Below are 20,915 nucleotides of genomic sequence, written 5' to 3' on the forward strand. Positions count from 1 at the left end.
TTCTGTCCTTAGAACGTCCTTAAAAGCTGTCCCATGGCCTGTCGGAGGAAGCATATATCAAGGATGTTCTGTACCTTTGCATTATCATTTTGTGGCAAGCTTTCAGTTAACAATGTCTCTCCCAAGAACAATTGAGTTTTCTAAAAGTTATAATGAATATTAAATATGTGCAATTATAATTGTAGAAGAAATAGCTCTTAAGAAGTAGGAACTCCCTTTATAGGAATAACATTTTATTTATTGGTACAGACCTTTTGTCATACAAAGCTCATAGTATTTGTTTTCTGCTCTAAACACTTAAAATTCTAAGATTTGATAGTGAGAATAGTTTTTAAAGGAAACCTATGGATATGGCAAAGGTGGGAAGGGGGAAGACGATGCATTCTGATCATTATAAATAATACTTATCAGGGCTCTATCATTTTCTCCCTTTCTCTGATAATCTAGAATATGATGGGTGTCCTCAATGTTCCAAAAATACCATGCTAATATTCCATTTCATCTGTAGACGGAGTTCTGTGGCCAGGCAGTGCAATGTAGCGACACTGACTGAAGCCTTTGTTGTAGGTCTTTCATCCTGTTCAAGGTAGCCATTGGTGGCTTTGTAATTATTTTTTCTGTTTTTTTCTCACAAAGCAAACGGTGGGCGTCCATGTTTACATTGTATCTCCCCGCAGTGTACTTGCCTTGACAAAGACAAGCAGGCTTCTCTATTGAGACTTACTATATTTTTAGTTTTCATAGACACTTATTTAATCTTTTTTATTGTACAGCAAGGTGCTCTAAGTAATATTCGATAAAATATATTTAATAGAAATTTGAGTTTGATATTCATGGACATGAATACATGTATTTTTTTAAGAAATAAGTATTGTGTAACACTATGGCATTGCTTCTATAGCCAAAGTATAAAAATTTCTGGAACACTGACATGTAAAGACTACAGTTAATTCTGACACTGTATCTTATTAAAATAGGATGATTTGCATTTTGTAAAATTATCCTGCACATTGAGCTGCATGCCTTAAAGCTGAAACTCTAGGATTGTGTTCATGGTAGAACAGTTTATCTGTTCAGAACAGTGAAGCAAGGTCTATAGCGCTTCTTTAACTACCTTTGGAAATACTGTACAATGTTAGAATAATTTATTTTGCTTTACAGGAGTTTGTCATGTATTGACTTTAATATTGTATTTTGGTAATAAATTTTTTGTTAAAAAAACTTGCCTCTAAGTTTTATTAACAAGTTATATCCATTCTTATCTTAGAAATATTGACTTTATTACTTAGAAAGTTGTATTTAAATTATTAAAAGCTTCCCAAGGATTAAACAAGGCTTATGATTACTCTTTGGTAACTTGTTAAACTATTGCTGACTACCATATAACTGTATTACACAAAGAGAATTGAAAAAGCATTTAGTTTTTTAAATCATTTTAAAAATTCGATCTAATTTTGAAGATTTTTTTCTCCTTGCTACACAGTTCTTCATTTTATCTTCCAAATCACACGCTTATATGCTTTCATTTCTGATGTAGTCAAAGTCCTAAAGACTACTTCTGCTAATGACAATTAGCATTGTTTAGTGAAGCCCAAAGATTACAATAATGTGTTCACACCTTGATCAATTTGTGGCCTGTGTCAAATATCTTTTGACATCATATTTTTGCATTGGCAAATGAACCTAACATCATCTGACTGTATCATTTATCTGGTTATCAATTTGTGCCCTAGAATCCTAAGCCACCTCAGTTTAAAGTGACTGAGGCCAATATTTCTTCCCAATAGCTGTAATCTCTTGTCCTGTGCTCCCCAGGGCAACATAATCATATCCCCTGTCTTTCAAGAACCAAATCTCAAACTGTGTCACTAAACTCCAAATTCGTTGTAGAAATCCTAGCATGGAAAGTCTGGAATATGTGGTCCAATTTGGTAGCCACTAGCCACACGTGGCTATTGGCAGGCACTTAAAATATAGCTAATATACTGTAAGTGTACGTAACAGTTGCAAAGACTTAGTACAAAAAGAAATGTAAAGTATCTTATTAATAGTTTTTTATATTGATTACATGTTGAAATGATATTTTCGATATCGGGTTAAATAAAATATATTATTAAAATTAATTTCACTTGATTCTTTTTTAATGTAGCTTCTAGAAAATTTTAAATCACATATGTGGCTTACATTTTACTTCTTTTGGACAGGGCTCGTATATTAGAGAGATTGGCAAAGGAGGCCCTCACTTCACATCCATCCTGCCACCTGTTTTTGTAAATAAGGTTCTACTGGAACACAGCCACACCTATTTATGTATCCTATATTTCTATTTTTGTGGCACAACAGCAGCAGTGGGTAATGTGATAGAGACTATATGGTTCCAAAAGCCCAAATTATTTACTATCTCTTCGATAGGAAAAGCTTGCTGACCTCCGAACTATTAATAGAACAGTTACAATCTGTGTGCTTTAAAGATACCAGAAAGAAAAAACTTTTTATAAAGAAAGTTTTTTGTACTATAGCAGTGTTTTTATAACTATATTGCTTCCTTCTCTGTAATTTTAGTAGACTACCTGATCTTCTACAGCTCTTACCTGTATTTTATGACTATAACCTAACTCACTGTTTCTTCATCTCTGATATTTAAAACCAAACAATTTATTTAAAATAACAACACAAGTTAAATAATAAAATGCCACTACGAAAAGTGTCATTTTCCTCCTGACTGCCTTGACGGTGTCAGTGTTAGCCATCCCTGCTCCACACTTCCAGTGCCGTGACTGCTGCTGATGATGCGGTCACACCACCTGCCTATGTAACCACGGTGCAAGGTAACCACAGTAACTAATCCAATCGACTGTGGTGACAACTGACTTGAATAATCCAGGATACAAAGAAAAGAGTCTTAGACACACCTCTTTATAATGAATAGCATGTGTGACTCTAAAGCCAAGTGTAAGGCTTGGGAGGCGGTTGTAGTTGGCTTTGGTGTAGAGCTGTTGATTAAACTGGCAGAGCTCAGAAAAAGTCAGAACTCTTCTACATAGATTTCTTCCAAATCAATCAGCAAAGATGTAAAATGAGAATGTTTTTGGCCCTATAAATTCTTAGAGAACTTTCTGTTTTTAATTGGCGCCATACGATAGGCTTACTTAGGTAGTGGGTTTTGGTGTGTATCTCAGAATTCAAATGAGTGTAAGATGCTGAAACCATTTTCAGAGTCCCACGTGTGCAGCAAAATCCAGTTTGCATTACTGTGTTAGGGGACTAAATACCTTATCTTTTCGGTGGTACGTTAATAAATATACTGTACCTAGTTTTATTTGAACTATGAAGTGTCTGTAAGATTATACAGCTTTGGTTTCTTTAATCTACTGATTTTTTTCCCCAATAATGCCTAATCACTGTTTGCCTTACAAAAGTAGATTATACAGGTTGTAGGTTTTCTTTTGAATTAAAAAGTTTAATCTTAGGCATTTAATGTAAATTCTTACTGCCATATAACAAAATCATCAAATGTTGGAATCTTTTTGCTTCCTAACTCAAACATATTTACACAAGTTGTGTTACTTAATCCAGATAGTAAAGGTGCTATTCTGTAACAGTTTGCAAAATTGCATATAAGACAGGTACTTCTATGGTAATATTCGGGTAAATGGGGCATTTATTTAAAAAGAACTCTACATATTAGGTGGATAGAATTTTACTTACACAAATCAGAAGATAATGAATCCTTGGCCTGTGAGCTCAGACCCAACTATTTCATCTTTCTGATTTCTCAGTTTTGTCCTTTGTTAAAGGAAAAATAAAAAGAATATTTATAATCATCCATGTTCTTGCTATGGATTAATCAGTAATCAAGTATGGTTTTTTAAATTAGTAACAAAGTATGTTATCTTAAATGTGTACACAATGGAAAATGGTGACCTGAAGGGAACCTGCAACAAAATAAAACATGTTCATTTTTCAGGTCTTTTATTAGCACCTGCTAGTGTTATTTAAAGGCTTATTCTCACTACAGTGCACATCTCCAAATTTTTTTTTTCTACTTGTCATTTCATTAATTTTAGTATCCATATTTCAGAAATAATGTGGCTGCATTCTACTGAAATAGGAACATCAGTCCACATCTTGCTCTTTTTGTTTGTATCTGCAGTCCTATTTAAATTCAGTATCGCCAACCACAAAAGGTGTTAGAAAATCCTATTTCAGGCTGATGAGAAAAAGTACAGCAGGATGTGGTTCAAATCTTAAGCTGTATTTATTTCTGCTCCTCTGTAGCTGGCACTGCACAAAAAATAGTTAGGCTGAAATAATTAAATGTAGGAGACCAGTGGTTTCAAGGTTACCTTCATTTTCTAAGCCCTTCTCCACGTGGAGCATGAGAACACAGTTGGGGAGGTGGTGCCTCCCTGTGATGCAGATACTGGCGTCCATGCGGAGCACCACCGAATGCACAGGTGAACAAAGAGGCGCTTCGCATCTGTGCCCACCCGAAGGAACCCTGTGCACAGTCTGCAAATGCTGATAAAAAGGCTCCAGTGTATTGTAGGGCAGTTTTCTTAAATTACTATTAAATAGCAGGCGGGGGGAGTGTAGATCTTCCTCACGGGAAAGCAGTCGCCACATCCCCTCTGAACAAGGGGGAGGAGGTCAAGAGCTGCACACAGGTGTGTATAGTTAACCTCATCCAACCTGGAATACAGTTTGGCTTTTCCTTTTTTAACCTCCGAGGCGTTCGGTTCTTTCCTCTTATGTTTTTCAACGTAAAATTGACAATAGAACACCTACCTTGTATAGTTGTATGGATTAAATGAGATTGTCTGTGAAATGCCTTGTCAAGTTCTGATGGTTGGGGCAGTGCCTGGTGCCATTCCTAGCTCAGCAAGCCATGTGACCTTGACTAAGGCATTCCACCTTTTTCGAGCCTCAGTTTCTTTATTAGTAAAACAGATGGTAATACTTACCTTTTAGGGTTCTTACAAAGATTAGCGACCTATATACAAAAGGCCCGGCCGCACAGGGGCTCAAAAAGTGCTTACTGTCACAGTTTGAGCACTAACTTTGAGAAGGGGGAAAAAAATTAAACTGCCCTCATAAATCATGGTGTCAAAGCTATTAGTTACAACCTTGGAAAGGAACTGCAGAACCATACCAATTTGTGTTACGAGGAAGGACACTCAAAACAAAATGTCCTATATCCTTAAAATACACCAAAAAAGCCAAACCTGGCTTATCAGGTTTATTTGCCTAGACTATTGTACACAATTCATGTTACATCTAAAAAGATAACAGTTTGGGAGAAAGTGTTAGAGCATTACCCTGTTAACATCATATTAAGTTCATGAAATTTTTGCTGTATAATTCTTCTTTCAAAGCTCTCAACTGCCATTAAGGAATCATTTTCACCTGCTGTTTGGATACAAGAAAAACGTGAAAATGGAGCTTTCCCTAAGTAAGATTAAGAGCTGGCTGCATTGGCAAAACAGGCCACAGCAGACAGACTCCTACTGCACTCAGTATAACGAGCCGACTACTGTAACATGGTAGCGAGTACCACGCATCGGACCATTTGGGGAAAGTACAAGTTCCTGGAGAAGGTGCAGAATGGCCTGTCACAGACTGTCCAAGTCACTCTTCTAACTGTCTCACAAGGACATTTCATCTGCAGCAGTCATACTTCCGAAGTGTCCCGCAGGCCAGTCCAGCGGCCAGCCTCCAATCAGGTGCTATCCCGAAGGCTTGGGGTATAGCCTTCCTAGTGCTACCGAGGCCTTGTGATCTGGTAGGAAGATGGCAAAGTGACAAAAATAAAACCAACTCAGCGCTTGTGTTTAACCGTAATCCCATGATATAAATTACTCTTCAAAGATTCAGTGGAATGAGAGCTGAGTAGCCACATTTGCAGCTGTGTTAATACCTTACAAAACAAAAAAAGAATATGGGGCCGGATGTGGGAGCTCACGCCTATAATTCTAGCACTCTCGGAGGCCAAGCCGGGAGGATCACTTGAGGTCAGGAGTTGGAGACCAGCCTGAACAAGAGTGAGACCCCGTCTCTACCAAAAATAGGAAAAATTAGCTGGCGTGGTGGTGCGTGCACCTGTAGTCCCAGCTACTCAGGAAGCTGAGGCAGGAGGATCTCTGTAGCCCAGTTGTTTGAGGTTGCTGTGAGCTGGGCTGACACCACGGCACTCTAGCCCAGGAAAGACTCTGTCTCAAAGAATGTGTTATGGGCGTGAGATACAAAGGGCATAACATCTAAAGCAAAGCAAAACCGTAAAACAGTAACACTGGTCTGGTGTGAACAGAAGTGCCAAAATTGAATTCTATCTGCACCCATACTTTGTATTAAATACCCTCAGGGGTTTTGAAATTCAAGACATCAAATCTTGCCTACACAGTAATTTGCATTTACATAACACCCTTCAGCTGATTTACTCAAACACTTAACAAACATCTACTAATTGAGTTTCTAAATGTCCCTGAGAGAACTCTTGTGGTAAAACCTATCCCATAAAATTCAATTTCCAGTTTAGAAAAAGAAATCTATGTTTTCCATGGGGAAAACTTAACAACTAGGGGTCCCAAATCTAGTAGCTGATCGGATTATCAGGTATCTCAGCGTGATGTTGGACTCTGGTTCTGCTCCATCCCCTACAGCCTTCTCACACACTAGCTGCTTTTTTGTTGTTTTTACTTGACTAGGCTCTATGGTTACAACTAGCTTCTTTATGAAATAATTCTTATGCTGCTTATGCTTACAGAGATTATGATCATCAACGAAACAGGACTAATAGTAGGCATGAAACAATACACATTCAACCTTAACCTTCAAAGGAAAATCTTTCACACGAGTTGTGGCAGACACTGCCCGGAGGTCATTCCCAATATCCAGTCTTCTCTTCCGTGATGGTAGAATTTTGGGCACATAGCTAGCTGCCCTGCTATACTGTATTTCCCAGCCTCCCTTGTAAGTATGTGAGATCATGTGACCAAATTGTGGCTACTGGGAAATGAATGATATATGAAAGTTCTGAAGAGATTAAGTGAAATTTCTAGGGTCACAAAGTTGAAAGTTGGCTGAGGACAATATACGAATTGTCCTTAAACCATTCACTATATTTGATGGCTATCCTTAAGCAAAGCATATTGTGATAAAAATATAAAATTTGGGGAGGCCATGGCAGGAGGATCACTTGAGGCCAGGAGTTCAAGTCCGGCCTGGGCAACGTAGTGAAATCCCATCTCTACAAAAATTTTTGCAAATTGACTAAGGAGTTGAAAAATATATATATTAATAAATCAACCACTTGAAGATAGTTGTGGGGAGGGAAAGCTACTTCAAAATTTCCTGGTGTCATAGCTGAAAATTTAAAAATGTCATCAAGAGACTGTGATTAAAAACCTCTAAGAGGAGGCTGCATTTGTTACCTACATCATGTGGGGAATCACTGATTTAAAGTACAGGCCGGGCACGGTGGCTCACACCTATAATCCTAACATGCTAGGAGGCCAAGACAGGAGGATGGCTCGAGGTCAGGAGTTCAAGACCAGCCTGAGCAAGAGCGAGACCCTGTCTCTACTAAAAAATAGAAATAAATTAACCAGACAACTAAAAATATATAGAAAAAATTAGCCGGGCATGGTGGTGCATGCCCGTAGTCCCAGCTACCCGGGAGGCTGAGGCAAGAGGATCGCTTGAGCCCAGGAGTTTGAGGTTGCTGTGAGCTAGGCTGATGCCATGGCACTCTAGCCCGGGCAACAGAGCGAGACTCTGTCTCAAAAAAATAAAATAAAATAAAAAAATAACATACAGACTCCACAACGTACAGTCTCCACACAGCTGTTGGGAGAGTTCGAGTCCCAGCCACTTTCGGGCCTGGAGAGTTACAATCAGACCTGTGAATTCTCATGCATAGGAGTCCTTCAGGCCACCTCATCACTATCCACGAGTTGACTCAGGAAGTTTTGCGGGGAGCACTTGATAAGTGTTCGTTAGTGAAAATCCAGCCCGGCGCTGGATTATCCGTAATTTTAGGCATGATGAAATGTCGGAATCTGAGAGTGTTAGAAACACATCCATTTCTGGCTGAAAGTCCTACTTCTTCCTACAGAAAAACCAGAGTTCCAAGCCTGACAAATACACCTTGGCATATGCTAGCAGGAAAAATCTGCTTCTGGGATTTTTAGACACCTGTGTATATGCCTGTTTTGCAGGGAATGACATTAGAGAAGTCCAACGAAACAAAGTGGAGGGACCAGCCACTGCCATTGATTCTTGGACCAGAACAGCTAACATCTAAGGAATCATCACATTTGGCAAAAAGCTTACATGATAAGCATCATCTGTGTTAACTGAAGAGCTTACCTATTCAAGTCCTCATTCAAAAATACATAATTACAACAGTTATTCTCACCATGGAAATGAAAAAAGTGTAGGTGGTAACCATGGAAATGAAAAAAAAGTACAGACAAGTAGAGGTAAGAAGAGTAGCAGGTGTTAAGGAAGAAAATGAAGCAGAACTGATCATGTTTCAATACTCTGCTAACTTTAACTTCATTTGATAGAATCTTTGGATAATTGTGCACATATGCTAATCTGCCTATTAATTTCACTATTTTAAACCACTACAAATCAAGTTCAAAGTTGATCAAAGAGAAAAAAATACAAATTATTTCATAATGCCTTTTCTGAAGCCTCTCACAGGGAAAAAAACATTTACTGGCAAATATTTTAAAGGAGGGAGGGAGGAGTCCAGTGTAATGTCAATTCCTGTGCAATTCTGGAATGATCTGAACATTGAAGAAGCTGATCCCTAGGACTCAACATGGCCTCCCTAAGAACCAAGCGTGCCAAACCAGGAGCTCTGACATGAGTCATACAGAAGGAGTGTATAAAGCAATCCAATAAGATGCAGGCAGAAAATATTAGGATTTCCATTTGTAGTTAGTTAAATGTGTTTACAGGTATACAGAGAGAGAGAGAAGACAAAAATTTTTGTCTGATAGAAGTTTGGAGATCGCTGCTCTGACTTTTGTCAAGACATTTGAAAAGTCAGCCCTTGTGAACAAGGTGGAGAAATAATAAGTTGGATCAAAATACTGTTGGAAAAATATATGTAGTAGGCCAAACTGTCCTTAATTGAATACCTGTTCATGTAAGGGAATATTCAGTATTGTGAAGAAAATTTCCCAAACATTTCTACACATTTTATACAATTTCAGTAAAAATCTCCATGGATTCTATTTTGGAACCTGGTAAATGATTATAAAAGTTATCTGAGCAAATAAATATGCAAAAATTGCTAAGATATGTGTTTAAAAGAAGCATAATGGTCAGCTGCTCTCCCAAATGTCAAAGCATTCTTCAAAGAAACAGTAATTAGAAATATGTAGAACTGTTTCAAGACTAATTCTTTTGTTTAACCACTGAAACATAATAGTGAACTTATAAATAAGCCATATACAAATAGGAATTTTGTATGTGGTACAGGTAGTTCAAATCATAGGGTAAGGATGATGGTAAAATAATTGACTATCCAATTAGAAAAAAAATTACATCTCTCTCATACCATATTTTAAAATACTAGGAGAAAGTATAAAAAAATTACAATCATGAGCTGCGGAAGGTTTTTCTAAGCATGATGGAAAACCCAGAAGTTATAAAGGAAAGATGATGGATTTGACAATATAAAAATGGAAAATCCCAACATAGCAAAAGACATCATACCAGATACACAATAATGAGAAAATATCTGCAATATACATGACAAAAGATGAATACCCATAATCTATACATAATCCCTTATCAAGATTAAGTAGATGAACTGGCCAAACACAAAAAGACAAATTAGAAAAAGAAATACAAACAGCCAATAACTTCTGATGTAATTGTCTCCACCTCACTAATAAAGAAATACATGTAAGATAATGATATATCATATTTGTCACCCAAGATTGGCAAAGATTAAAAATATCCACTATTGGCAACGGCGTGGATAAGTAAGTACCATTAATACCTGCTGGTGGAAGTGAAAAGCAATAGAATCCTTAACCTTTTTGGAATGTAGTTTGCCAATGTTTGTCACAATTTAGAATGCAAGTTCTAGCAATTCTATTTCTAGAAATATATCTTCAAGAATTACATAAATATAAGTATGTTCTTACAGTGTTGCTTGTAATAGCATAAAACCAGAAACAACCTAAATGTCCAATTAGATGAGAATAAATTATAACACATCCATATGAGGGATTATTATGTTGGTTATCTATCATATAACAAAATTACCTCAAAACCTAGTGGCTTAAAACAACAATAAACATTTATTATCTTCACAGCCTGTGTGTGTCAAATAATTGGGAGTGGCATAAACGGGCAGTGCTGGCCCGGGATCTCTCATGACATCATCTGAAGGCTGACTCTCCCACCACTTCCTGCCGGGGGGTCTACTTCCAAGACGGCTCACTCCCAAGGTTGGCAAGGTGGTGTGGGTTGTTGGCCAGGGGCCAGGTGCTGCCCATGTGGCCACCTACACAGGCTGTTTGAGTGTCCCCACAGCATGGTGGCTGGCATCCCCCTAAATGAGCTATCCAACAGAGGCTACAGCTAAAAATAGGATGTCTTTTGCAACCTAGCCTCAGAAGTCCCACACTGTCACTGCCACAGCACCTGTCAATCACAGAGAAGAGCCACGATTCAGTGTGATGAGGGTATTTATACCAGGCAGCAAGGATCATTCAAGCTGAGAGCTGAAGGCTAAATAGTAGCTAGTCAGGTGAAGAGAATGAAAGAATCACTTTTTATAAATGTTGGGACAAAACTTTGAAAGAAGTTTATGTGAAAAGGAAGTAAAGATGAAGAGGTAAACAGAGCCTCATGTGTGGCAGTCCTTGCAAGCTGTGTTAAGGAGCTTAATTTTTATAATAAAGTCCTAAGCCACAGAAGGATTTACATTTTAGTAAGATCACTCTGGTTGTTACATGGAGGATGGATGGAAGGAACAAGGACAGAGAACAGGAATGGAGGTAAGGAAGGTTATTGAAAGAATCCTGACAAGAAACAGCAACTTGGACGATGGTGGTGGCAATGTTGATGGAGAAAAGCGGGCAAGTTCTGAGATAATTTAGGAGATGAACGCACGGTCTCAATGTCTGATTGGATATATGGATTAACACAATGAGGAGGAATCAAGGCTGGCTCACAGGTTTTTGATTTGAGCAACTAGGTAAATGGAACACACGGAAGGAAAAGGTTTGGGTATTAGAAAAAGCTTAACACGGTGAGTTTGAAGTGCTTGAACATATGGGTATGGGTATGTCCAGTAGGCAGTGGACATATGAGACCTGGAAATCAGGAGATATGCCTAGACATAAAAACTTATCCACTATCAGATTATCAGTGGAAACTGCAGCCATGGGCCAGACAAATCATTGATTTTTAAGAGCAAGGGGAGCGGCAAGAGACTTACAAAGGAATGCCGGAAAGGTAGACAGAAGAAACACCCAGAGTCTATTGTCACAGAAGGCAGGAATGATGGAGCATGTTCATACAACCAAGTACAGCAATTTAGAAATGAGCATTGTATATCAAATAGGAAAAAAGCCAATAGAACAGGAGAGCTCTCAGCCCGTCCCAAGACAAGAAACTTCTACAGGAAGGATGTGATGATTAATTAGCGCAGTGCTTCTCAAAGTGTAATGTACATACAAGTCACCTGGGGATCATATTAAGATCTGCTTAATATGATCTTGGGTACTGCCTGAGACCCTGCATTTCTGAAATCCCAGATTACGCCCAAGCTGCTAGTCCACAGACCACAGTTTGAGTAGCAAGGTTCTGCTGTGGTTCTCAAACTTTACTGAGCACACAATCTAACAGATTAGGAGGCCCATGCCCCTCCAGATTTTGATTCAGTCGGTCTGGGGTAGGACCTGATGATTTGCATCTCTAGTAGGCTCTCAGGTGTTGGTGATCCCCAGACCACACTTTGAGTTGCACAGCTCAATTCTTGATAGTTCAGCAGAGAAAAAAGGCCAGGGGGTCCATCTGGGCTTCCAAACATGCTGCAAACAAGTATTCCTGTACACCACTGCAGTCACAGTCCGTTACCAGAGCTCAGTTCTTTTACAGTCCCTCCCTGACTCCTTGCTCATATGCTCAGAAGTGGGGGCAAGGGCTTACACGCATTATCCATTTTAACGTGAAGCAAAAATACTGTAAGTATACAGCCCCTGCCCTGAAGTCCATATGAGAGAAGACGTCAACAACAACAAAAAAAAAACAGCTGACATTTATTTTTATCCATTTGCAGACTGTTGTGCTTGTTAACAGCAACAGACACACAAAGGAGAAAAATGTCCAGCAGGGGTGACTAAGAAAGGCTTCCTAGATGGAGTAATTTAGTGTTGGAATTAGACCAATAATGAGCCGCTTTTTCACAGGTGGAGGTCCCAGAGGGCCATGCCTTTAACAAAAAATCAATTAACATCTAGGTTGAGTACGTGCTGACAAGTAAAACGTTTTACCTGTTTTTCAAAGCGCGATCAAGAAAGCTACCTAGATAGAAAGCACAGTACCTGCCCTCAAAAGAAAGGCTGCCAATTTAAGTTGGAGACGGAGTAACGTCTACGAGACTAAGAACATAGTCTCTTCGGAGATGCAGAAATATCTCCGTGCGTACTCTCGCTGGCAGTTAGTAAGTGACGTCCAAGCACAGATCCATGGCAACGGGACGCTGCGGGTGGCCGCCGGAACCCGGGGACCGGGCGCGCCAGGCCCTGCAGCGCGGATGCTGGAACGAGTCCAAGCGGCCGGTTTCCGTTCCTCACGCACGCCCTTACCGAACCCTTCGCAACGCTCAGCACAGGGGCACACGAAGGGAACAACGGGAAGAAGCACTTTTGGAAAGAACAGCCCCCTCTGCCGCCCCAGGCCCACACGGCTCTCGAGCACCCGGGGCTGCGCAGGGGCCGCCTCTCGGCCGTCGGACTTGGGCCGCTCTGCCCACCGGGCAGCCCTCCTCGAGCCGCCTTTCTCACTCAGGCCCAGGACCGCAGGCACCGCGGTTACGCGAGCCACGGAGCAGCGTGACGGCCTCGCTCTCAGACCCTGGAGCGACCGGGACGCAGCAAGCGGAAGTACGCCTCTTCCTTCCGGCCAGCGCCGCACGAGACGGGGCGGGGCTAGCGTTGACGGACGGCTCCCGCGTCCTATGGGTACGGCTGTGGCGTCCCAGCCTCCCTGGCGCGACCCTTCCCCGGGGCTGCGGACGCCCCCAGCCCCGCATTTCCAGGGCGGTGCGCGAAGCTCCGCCGCTGCCCGGCCTCCCTTCCGCGTGGTGCGCTGCGGCCCGTCGTGCGTCCCCGCCTCGCCCCGCCGGCCGCCCGCCCCGCCTGGACCGCGCGTGAGGACGGCTGAGGCCGCAGGTCTGTGGCTGCGGGTCGGGCCGCGGGCAGTGCGCGGGGACGCGTGGGCGCCGGGCTTCCGCGGCCGGCTCTCGAGGGTCCCGCGGGGCGGGCGCTGTGCCTGCCGAGTGGCGGCTCGCGGAGGCGCGGTGACAGCCGAGAGGCCCTCGGGCCGCCCCGCCCCGCCGCGTGGCGCAGTCGGGGGGCGCGGCCGCGGCGCTCCGGGAGTCCCGGAGAGGGGCGGAGCGCGGGATGTCCGCCCGGAATGCGGGGTCGGGGGCCGGGCCCGGGCGGGGGGAAGTTTGCGGAGCGACTTCTCCTCAAGCGGCCGCGCAGGCAGCGGGAGGGCCGGGTTCCACCCTCGCGGCCACTCGCGGTCGTGTGGCTGCCGCCTGCTCGGGTGGCTGTGTGATGGGGACGCCAGGTGCCGGGGGGACGCCAGGTGCGGGGGGGGGGGTGGTGCGCAGGTAAGCGGGGACGCCAGGTGCTGTGGGGACGCCAGGTGCGGGAGAACGCCAGGTGCCGGGGTTGTGGTGCACAGGTAAGCGCAATGGGCCCTGCCGCGCCCGGGGAATGCGCAGGACAGAACTTACAAAGAATTGCTTTCAGATTCCTTTCCGAGCGTTTAAGATGGCATTCTTTTCCATTTGATGTAAAACTTTTGTTTCATAGTTCTTGCAACTATCGCCGTGTCTGGCACATAACTGACACTTCAGTGTGTTGGCTTTCTGCCTTAACATGTTAGAATGTATGAATTGGGGGATTTTTAAAACTACTCTCCTCTCCCTTAGGGCATGACTCTAGGATTAGGTCACTTTGGGGGTAAGGCCATCTCTGGACCTTGCTGAGAGCACTCCGTTTCTTCCTCTCTGCCCCAGCTTCTCCATTTCCAGTGCTTGAAGGCATAGCCCTTAAATGTGTTTTTTCTCACTTTTTTTGTATGAATGAATGAAATGAAATGTATCATGTTGGTCTGTTCTGTTCTATAGAGCAAGTTTACCTTTGATTACTAGGAATTAATAAACGGTGGAAACAATCATGTCAGGCTTCTGGTCATATTTAATAAATAGTTAGTAAAACGCTGTTCATTATTCAGAGGAGTGAAGCAGGCTGTTCCGGGGGACTGGGACGCTTACTCACTGCCGTCACTCCTCCGCCTCCCACTTGCTGCTTCCAAACCAGGCTCCTGCTCCCTGCGGTTACTCCCACCGTTGCTCCCTGGGATGGCAGCTGCCCTGATTGGCACACCCTCGCTGTCATCACCACAGGGGCACATTCCTAAAGTTTCCAGTGTGAATTGTTTTAAAGAACACTGGTCTAGAAATTCAGATACATAAGAAGAAACAATATTTCAGTTCTTCAAAATCAGATTGTTAACAAATTTACTGTTGAATATCTCCCACGTGGTCGGTTCTGTGGGAGATAGAGAAAACCTATGACTGCCTGTGGAAGTGTAGAAAATAATATAAAACTGTATGATTATTTGACAGATTGCATGATAAAAGCTCGGGGAGGGAAAAGACCAGAGTAGCAGGAGCACCCTAGGAAGGAAGGCTTCCTGGGAGAAGGGCAGCGGCCTGTGTTGCTCACCTACGTTCCTGATTCCTGGCAGTGCCTGCTGCAGAGGAGCAGGCACTTCATAAATATGATTGACTTAAATAAATATTCGCATTGTGTCTTGAGTGTAGCTTTGGAGGCTGGTTAAGATACAGATGGGAAAATGGAGCATGCTAACGGGGAAAACCAGACAAGTCAAGTCCCTTAAGCCCAGGTGAGCACAGGCTGGCACATGTGGATGGGCCGTTTTCTTCTGTGTTGTTTGTAGGAGTGGTTGGAAGAACGATGCATGTAAGTCTGACATCATGATGTCCATCCGGCAAAGAAAAGAAATAAAAACCACAGACGTTTCTGAGGATTTTCCGGCACAAGAAGAAAATGTGAAGTTTGAAAATAAATTGCCATCTGGTAGGTGGCATTTTGGATTGCTTTTATTTCTGTGTATTATTACAAAATATCACTCTCCAATAGGGTAAAAGTTTGGTGAGACGCAACAGTTGAGGAAACTTGTTCTAGTATCTAGTACCCTGATGTTCTGATTGCAGTTTGTTTTGGTTTTACAGTTAGAATTAAATAAATGATGAAAGAGATTTGATTAGGACCCTATGTCAGCTGCCTGTTCATTTGCTTATGGTTACGCCAGTGTGATCTTTTGAGTCTCTAGAGTAATGCTTTTCCCCACCATTCAGATTTTAGTCTCTCTCTACATTTTCTATGTTTTGTATGCTTTTCATGCTAGGCAGCCTTAACTTGAGTGAGTTTCTCATTAAGTATTGAAAGGTGGATCAAGATGTTTTTTATTCTTTAGTTTCAGTCAAATTCCTGAAATTTTTCCCGTTTGCTTTTTTGTGGAGGGGGGGTGAGTGATCAGAATTTGGTAAATTGTTTATATAATGTTAAGGACTTAATAAGTGATGCATCAAATGGTGTTAATTACCAGCTTCTTGCTTCGTGAGTTGCTTTTGTAGTAAGTATGGTCAGGATTTTAAAAATTAGCATGAAAAATTTCATGCATATCAACCATTTTGGATATCTGACAAAATTTACATTTGCAGCCATGTCAATTCGTACCAGCCAGAGCTGGTAAAGAAACTTGGGGAAACAGATTAATAAAATAAAAGTAATCAAATGGGAGGTTATGCCATGCAGGTCAGCCATTAGCAAGTACTGCATTTCAGATAATACCAAGTACTTTCTACAGACCTCATACAATACAAATTCAAGATTTTTTTTAAAACTAAAACACAACTTTAGGGATTCTTCATTTTAGCAAAGCAGTATTTTATTCATCTCAGGAAAAAAACTGAAAACCGAAGTTAAAAAGAAGGAAAAAATATTCCCACAAGCCCACCCATCCTAAGACTACCACTGATGACACTATCTTACTGTAAATGTCCTACTCTGTACGTGTATATTCATAAGCCTTCATATGTAGTTTTACAAAATTGGGATCTACATGCTGTTTTGTAACTTGCTATTTTTCTCTTACGTTATAAACATCATAAATCATTGACTATATTTGTAAAATGTCAGTGTAGTATTCCATTGTGTGGCTGTAGCACAATTTATTTAACCAGATCCTTGTTGCTGATGATTAAGATTGTTTTCTAACCTTTTACTGATACAAACAGAACTGTCATAAATATCTTTGTGGTCAAATGTTTGTTTAAAACTTCAATTATTTCCTTGGGGTGTGTCTTAATCCATTTGTGTTCCTATAAAGGAATACCTGAGGCTGGGTAATTTACAAAGAAAAGAGATTTATTTGGCTCACTGTTCTGCAGGCTGTACAAGAAGCGTAGCGCTGGCATGTGCATCTGATGAAGGTCTTAAGCTGCCTTCACTCATGGAGGAAGGGGAAGGGGAGCTGGCGTGTGCAGAGATCACATAGCAAGAGAGAAGGCGAGGGTAGGGGAGGTGCTAAGCTCTTTTTAGCAACCAGTTCTCTTGCGAACTAGTACAGCAAGAACTCACTCATCAGGAGAGCAGTACCAAGCCATTCATGAGAGGTCTACCCCCATGACCCCGATATCTCCCATTAGATCCCAACTCCAACATTAGGGATCAAGTTTCACCATATTTGGAGGAGTCAAATATCCAAGCCATAGCAGAGAATATGCCTGGATTGAGAATTACTGGTCAAATAATATGGTGGCTTGTACTCACTATTGCCATGTTGCATTCTAGAGAGGTACCAATTTATTCTTCAACCAGCAGTGTTTAAAGATGTCTATTTTTTATATCTTTACTCAAACACAGAGTATTAGCATTTTTTAAGCTGTCAAATTGGCCAAGATTTCTAAAAGCATAACTAATCGTTTTGATTTGCATTTCAGCACTAATGAATTTGAACATCTTCTGTCTGTTATTATTGGCCATTTTTTCCTTTGTGCATTGCTATTCATATCCGCTGTTTCCTACTAGAGTATTCATCTTTTTTATTGTTGAAAGTATTCATCTTATAATAAGGATATTTAAGCTCTCTTACATGTTCTATAAATATTTTTCGTAGTTTATGTGTTCTTTAACTTGAGCTATGAGGGATTATTTATTCCTGTTTTTTTTTTTTTTTTAAGTATTAAGTGTTTTGGTAGCTTTTAATGAATAAGCCACAAATTGTAAGTAGATTGTCTAAAAGATTGATTACATCCCAGGGATGTAACCCATTTATTTCCTCCATTTACCAAACTTCACAGTTAAACTGTGATTGTTAAAACTATGCCGACACAGGCCCTAGGAATTAAAGATGAATAAGGTAACACACTTGTCTTCAAGAAGTTCACATTCTAATTGGCAAAATGGACAAGTGAACAGTAGATGCAGCGAGGTAAAACTGTAATAAAACAGGTCTGTGGAATCACAGAAAGGAGCCTCTGCTGGGGACAGGGAAAGCTTCACTAATGACAGGTAGCTAGAACTTGACTTACTTCATAGTCTGAAGTAGAACTATTAAATTCTAAATTTTTTTTACTGACTTATTTATCTGTTTCATTTTTCTGAAAGGCTGTACCAATAGAAGATTATGGACGATTCTGTCATTTACAATTGGTGGAACCACTGCCCTTTGCATTGGACTTCTTACGTCTGTCTACCTTGCCACTTTACATGAAAATGATTTATGGTTTTCTAATATTAAGGTATGAGGTTTCTATGACCATCGTGTGATTTATTCGTCAGTGTCTCCAGTAGTTAACCATGTAGATGAATGACCAAGACAACTCAGTTTTGCCATAAAAAAATTCAGTTTCTTGAAAGGTTTGACTATAGATGAAAAGACTTTTGTTTATTATTTTGAAGTAACACCAGAATCTTTATAATCAAGTGAGTTTTCTCTTTTTCATGAACTTCATTTGTGTGACAGTTACTCTGAATTACTATTTTTCAAATTATGGATTGTGAAATTAATGCAGTAGGTAATGAGTAACATTTATTCTGATGAAATAGAAGAGGATACTGTCACATATGGTAAGGTTGAGAAATGTTTTCTGAAACTTTTATATGTATATACAAATTGGGTCACTGTATAAAATGTATTTTTTTTTTCCCTGTGGCAATAGAGAAAAAAATCAAAAGCCCCTGCTATAGACCATGGAATCTTAATTCGGCTGATAGAGGGACTTCAACATGTTCATACTTTTCTAATACTATATGCAAATGGTTTTTTGGGGTAGGGAAGCCACAGTTTTTATCAGATTTTCAAGAGGATTTGTGACTATTTACTTTTTGGAGACAGAGTCTTGCTCTGTTCCCCTGGGTAGAGTGCTGTGGCGTCAGCCTAGCTCATAGCAACATCAAACTTCTGGTCTCAAGCGATCCTCCTGCCTCAGCCTCCCGAATAGCTGGAAGTACAGGGGCATGTGCCACCACGCCCAGCTGATTTTTTCTATTTTAGTAGAGGCAGGGTCTCACTCTTGCCTCAGGCTGGTCTTGAACTCCGGAGGTCAAGTGATCCTCCCGCCTCGGCCTCCCAGAGTGCTAGGATTACAGGCGTGAGCCACCACACCCAGCCTCCCCACAGTGTTTAATTCAGTGTTACCCACAAAACAGGTGCAGTAATATCTGAATATTTAATTCAGATATTCAATAAATAAGTGTCTTATGTGTGCCAGACACTGTTCTAGGCCCTGGGAATACAGCATTAAATATGATGTGGAGCTTAATTCTGGGAGGAAAAAAATCAGGAACAAAATGAAAATAAGCACTATGGTGAAAAACAGGATGATGAGATGGTCACTAGAAGGCCATTTGGAACTGGGAAGTGAAGCAGGGCACTCCTGAGGATAAGATAGTAAACCAAGACTTGAGTGATGAGAAGGAACTAGCCAGGCTAAGATCTGCGAGAACATTCTAAGCAGAGGGAACAGCAAGTGAAAAGACAGGTTGAGATAAACTTGGTAAGTCAGAAATCAGAGAGAAGGCACGTGTGGCCAGAATTTTATGAGCAATGTCAAGAATGGTTCGAGAGAGGAGAAGATCAGATCCCATAGGGCCTTGTAGGCTGCACAGGAGTTGGAGAGAGGTGAACAGTCAGAGCTTTTTAGGATATAGACTTGGGAGGATGTATTGATTCATCATGTGGAAGGCGATTGAGAGGGCAGGATCGTCAGTGACAATCTTTGTCCCATTTAGCAGTGGGATGGATGGATAGACATGCCATTTACTATGACAGTGACCACTGTGGGAGGGGGAGATCTGGAGGGTTTAGTGACTTGTGATACCAACTACCCAGAGCTAGGCCAGACTTCCTAGATTGAGGGCACAGTCTCTACAAAAATGCCCTTACTTCACATACTGGTTGCAAGTTTGGGGGTTCTCCAGGCAGCCCCCTCACTTCTGACCAGCTGACTACAAATCCTTAGGTTCCCACTACCCACTCAGGTTCAATAATTCACTAGAACAACCCACAGAACTCAGGAAAGTGCTATACTTATGATCACGGTTTTATTATAGCAGAGGGATGCAAATCTGAACCAGCCAAAGGGAAAGGCACATTGGGCAGAGTCTGAGAGGGTCCTAAATGCAAAGTTTTCATTCTCCTTTCCCTGTGGAGTCAGGCCCCGGTACCCTCCTGACACCTCAGCATGTGACAATATGTGGACTATGCCAACCAAGGAAGTTCACCCGAGCTCCAGCGTCCCATTTTCACGGGGGCTTTGTCATGTAGGCGTGAGATTGAATCATTGGCCACACGGTTGAACTCCATCTCCAGGCCCCTCTGCTCCCGGAGGTTGGGCTGGTATCATGTGGCTCAAAGCCCCAACCCTCTGGGCACGTGCTTGGTCTTACTGGCTTGGCCAGCCCCAGTCCCAACCCATCTCAGCACAAACTGCGGCTCACCCTGTCATCTGTTAGCACAAGTAGTCAGACATGGCCTCAGGAACCCAGCATGAACTATGAGGACTCTTACCACTCAGGCGGTCCAAGGAGTTAGAGGATACCTTCCAAGAACTGAAAGAAAGAACAGCCAAATTCTGTATTCCTAGAGCTTAGAGGTTACCTCCCAGGAAGGAGGGACAAAGGCCAGCCAAATGTTTCATTATCCTGGAAGCAAGGCAGGAAACAATGAGGTCACCTTTGGCTATGTTGTGAGGCACTTTTAAAGCTTCCCAAGTAGAGATACGGAATAAAGGAGGCTGGACTTAGGATCTGAAGGCAAGAGTTCCATCTGTGTTGGAAATGGACGTTTTCATATTGCCATGTTTTGGATGTGTGGGTGAGGTTGTTTCAGGAGTGTGTAGAATGAGAAAAGAAAGGGAACCTAGGCCAGTTTCTGTCTGTTCCTGAGATGCCATCTGGGAAGCTATAAAACAGGCCCCTCCTCTAACGGGTTTCTCCCCACCCACCACCATCCTGGGCTCCGGAAATTTACGATTGAGCTCAGAGTCTTAGTGCATTTTTTCTCTCTATTCAAGCAGTAGCTCATAGTGTACACTTTTTTTTCCTGTATCACAAGAG

General features: G+C 41.7%; 1 protein-coding gene across 1 annotated transcript in view; it reads left to right on the forward strand.

Moving 5' to 3' along the window:
- Nucleotides 1-13,300: 13,300 nt before the first annotated feature.
- Nucleotides 13,301-20,915, forward strand: part of DPY19L3 (dpy-19 like C-mannosyltransferase 3) — a 68,041-nt gene continuing 60,426 nt past the window's right edge. Inside the window, exons 1-3 of the mRNA XM_069457162.1 lie at nt 13,301-13,424; nt 15,229-15,368; nt 17,964-18,097. Coding sequence (XP_069313263.1) covers nt 15,266-15,368; nt 17,964-18,097 — 237 coding nt within the window. The 5' untranslated portion in view covers nt 13,301-13,424; nt 15,229-15,265. The remainder of the gene's footprint in view (nt 13,425-15,228; nt 15,369-17,963; nt 18,098-20,915) is intronic.

The sequence above is a fragment of the Eulemur rufifrons genome, chromosome 24 (genome assembly GCF_041146395.1).
Source record: "Eulemur rufifrons isolate Redbay chromosome 24, OSU_ERuf_1, whole genome shotgun sequence".
Taxonomy (NCBI): domain Eukaryota; kingdom Metazoa; phylum Chordata; class Mammalia; order Primates; family Lemuridae; genus Eulemur; species Eulemur rufifrons.